The following is a 2,648-nucleotide window of genomic DNA, read 5'->3' as shown; positions in this document are numbered from 1 at the left end:
AGCCATTGGATGCCAACTTGGCGAAGATGTCCATGGAATGAGGATCGTGAAAGTGTTCGAAAATGAGATAATCCACGAATTTCAAGGGTTAGATATATTTCCTCAAGATATCGACCCCGCGCTCATTCGCCTAAAACTAATCTTATCAATAACTAATCAAAGGCTCTTTTAGTGAAGTGGTGTCAAATAAGAGTCAATCCGGATCCACAATATGATTTCTTATTCACATGTACGTGAATTACGTTTGAAATAAAAAGGACAAATAAAAAAAGCGAGGCTGAATGAAAATAGCATTTCTAGTTTACACAAGGGGATAAGAGGCTGATGAGGCGATTCCACATTGGTTATTCTTATTCCTGGCCATCTTGATGAAACCAGCATCTCCCCATTTGGTACTCCACGAGTTCTTCACCAACCAATAGTCGGATCCATTGTCGGATCCATATCCAACGACCAAGACTCCATGATCAAGCGAGCCAGAATCACACTCGGGCTCATCATAAACCCCTATTTGAGACGTTTAGGGCGTGAATTTCCAAAATGCATACATAACTTTCTGCCATGGACTTTACCTTCAGAATAGAATTGGAACGATTCGTGAGAAGCATCAATGGCCACCGAGACGGGTCCCATCGTGGCAACAGCTTCTTTCAGCTTCTCTTCATCGCCAGGTGGTAAATCGACGAATCCCTTGTCACGAGCACCCACATTTTTGGCTTGGAATCGGCACGAGGCATCTTTGCCTTCATATGGATAAGACGTTTCAGTGTCGATCCCACCGTTGTCTTTGATGTATTGAAAGGCCAAGTCCATAAGGCCCCCATTACAGCCATGGTTACCGAAGGATTCTGAACAATCAATCAAGTTCTGTTCCGACAACGAGACCATCTTGCCAGTCTTGCGGAAGTGCTGACCCTCCAAAGCACCAGTCTTAACGATATTAAAAGAGAAATTTCATATCACCGCATATCTTGATAAAGTGCTTGATAAATATGCTTAGCCATTAACTGAGCATAAACATAAGATCATCATACGTACAGTAGAAAAAGCCCAACAAGAACCACACCAGCCTTGATCCTTGATGGGTGTGACTGCGCCCTTGGTTCTCCAGTCAACTTCGTCGGGGATTTCGACATTGGCGGGTGAGATAAAAGAGGCTCCCAAGAGAGGCTTTTTCTTTTTCAAGTCACTGCGGAAGCCATTCAGTTCAGAGACGAACTCGTGGTGGAGGAGATCTCCATACTTGTTCATCTTGAGAAGATAGCGGTGATGTCCCCGATGTGCTCGATGGTTGTGTTTGGCCACCTTGGCCTTGTTTTCCATGAAGACCTTCATGCGGAATTGCTCCTCGGCAGGCGTTGAGTAGTTCTGTGCTGCAATGATAAGGCCGCATTTCTTAAAAGGTTTGTCTCAGGTAGAAAGCAAAGAAACATTTGCTGGCTTACCATGGACGAATTTCCAGGCTTCCCATTCCTCGACAACGACCTCAAAGAAGGACACGGCACTGGCCGTGCCCAATAACAAAGTCAATGGTATTAACAAATTCATGCTGATCAACTAGATAATCACACTTTAAAACCCCAATCTTCAACGCTTGAGCCAATGCGGGGAACTGAGCTCAAAAGCGATGGAGACACAATACATATACTCACTTCTGAACCTTGCGCTAGCTGGCAGGGGAAAAACAAAGCACGAAAGAAAATTGTGACTGCCGTTGGAAAACAACCGAGTGATGTAAAATACGCATTTTGAGCGTGTATGTACGTACGTATGTTCTTCAAGTAGAGGAACTTAACCGTTTTGTGTTGGATGAAGGGTGAAAGAAATTGCGAAGAATGGCACTTGACAGAGATTTGAATAAGAAACATAGATAGGAGACTAGATGTTAGTGCTGGGTCGAGTCGTGCAAAAATCGGACTCGTGCGAGTCCTTTGATTTTTTTTTACTTTTGGCCGGCCTCGTCGAGTCCGGACTAAAGTCCGGCAAAAGGATCGAGTCCCACAGAGGACTAACGACTTTTGCTACAGTCAGTTTTAGCAGAAAGACTCTACTCGAGTTCGGACAATTTGTCCAAAATGGAGTAAAAGACTCGAATGAACTCGGACTTGCGTCCTAGCAGTACTAGAAGGTTTTTTTTGGTTTGGGGTGCTAGGTTCGGAAGGGTGAGCCTCGCCCGGCCAGCGAAGCCAGCCATTACATCGTATACTTACAAATTCCGTTAAGTATCAAGTCTTTCCCGTATCAGTTTTTGCTTCTCCGTCTACGGGTGTGGTGAGCGTCTGAAGGTTTTCTTTGAGAAAGGTCGGGGAGGAGATTCGAACCGGGGACATCTCTCAAGCTAGGAAACTGGGCTAACCACGACACCATGTCTCATCCCCATTGTGTAGATATTACTAGCTGGGGCGAATACGGATTGGACATTTCATCGTGACGGTTGAATTTAAGCCACAATGACTTTTCTCCCTCATAAAAAAACGTTCAGTTTGAAGTTTTTTTCTCCCTTTAATTCATTGTCGGTAGATCTCTTTAACATGAAATGATTGATTTGAATCTAACTTGTACTGTTCAATAAATTGATTTGGCCTTTTTTGGTTCCATGTCAAAAATGGTTGGTAAAACTCAACCATGGAGGTTTTCTTTCGTCATGG

The 2,648-nt window shown here is 44.0% G+C and overlaps 2 protein-coding genes across 2 annotated transcripts in view; one reads left to right on the top strand and one right to left on the bottom strand.

Annotated features, from left to right (window-relative positions):
- LOC131881388 (serine/threonine-protein phosphatase CPPED1-like) overlaps positions 1-445 on the top strand; it is a gene marked incomplete in the record, with an annotated part of 5,597 nt that extends 5,152 nt beyond the window's left edge. The window contains 1 exon segment of the mRNA XM_059228232.1: positions 117-445.
- LOC131881389 (procathepsin L-like) overlaps positions 204-2,648 on the bottom strand; it is a gene marked incomplete at its 5' end in the record, with an annotated part of 8,044 nt that continues 5,599 nt past the window's right edge. Inside the window, 2 exon segments of the mRNA XM_059228233.1 lie at positions 204-507; positions 573-906. Of these exon segments, the coding sequence (XP_059084216.1) occupies positions 302-507; positions 573-906 (540 nt within the window). The 3' untranslated portion in view covers positions 204-301.

This window comes from Tigriopus californicus, chromosome 5 (assembly GCF_007210705.1).
Source record: "Tigriopus californicus strain San Diego chromosome 5, Tcal_SD_v2.1, whole genome shotgun sequence".
NCBI lineage: Eukaryota > Metazoa > Arthropoda > Copepoda > Harpacticoida > Harpacticidae > Tigriopus > Tigriopus californicus.
Note: the sequence above shows the minus strand (reverse complement) of the source record. Positions and strands in the feature narration are given on the sequence as shown.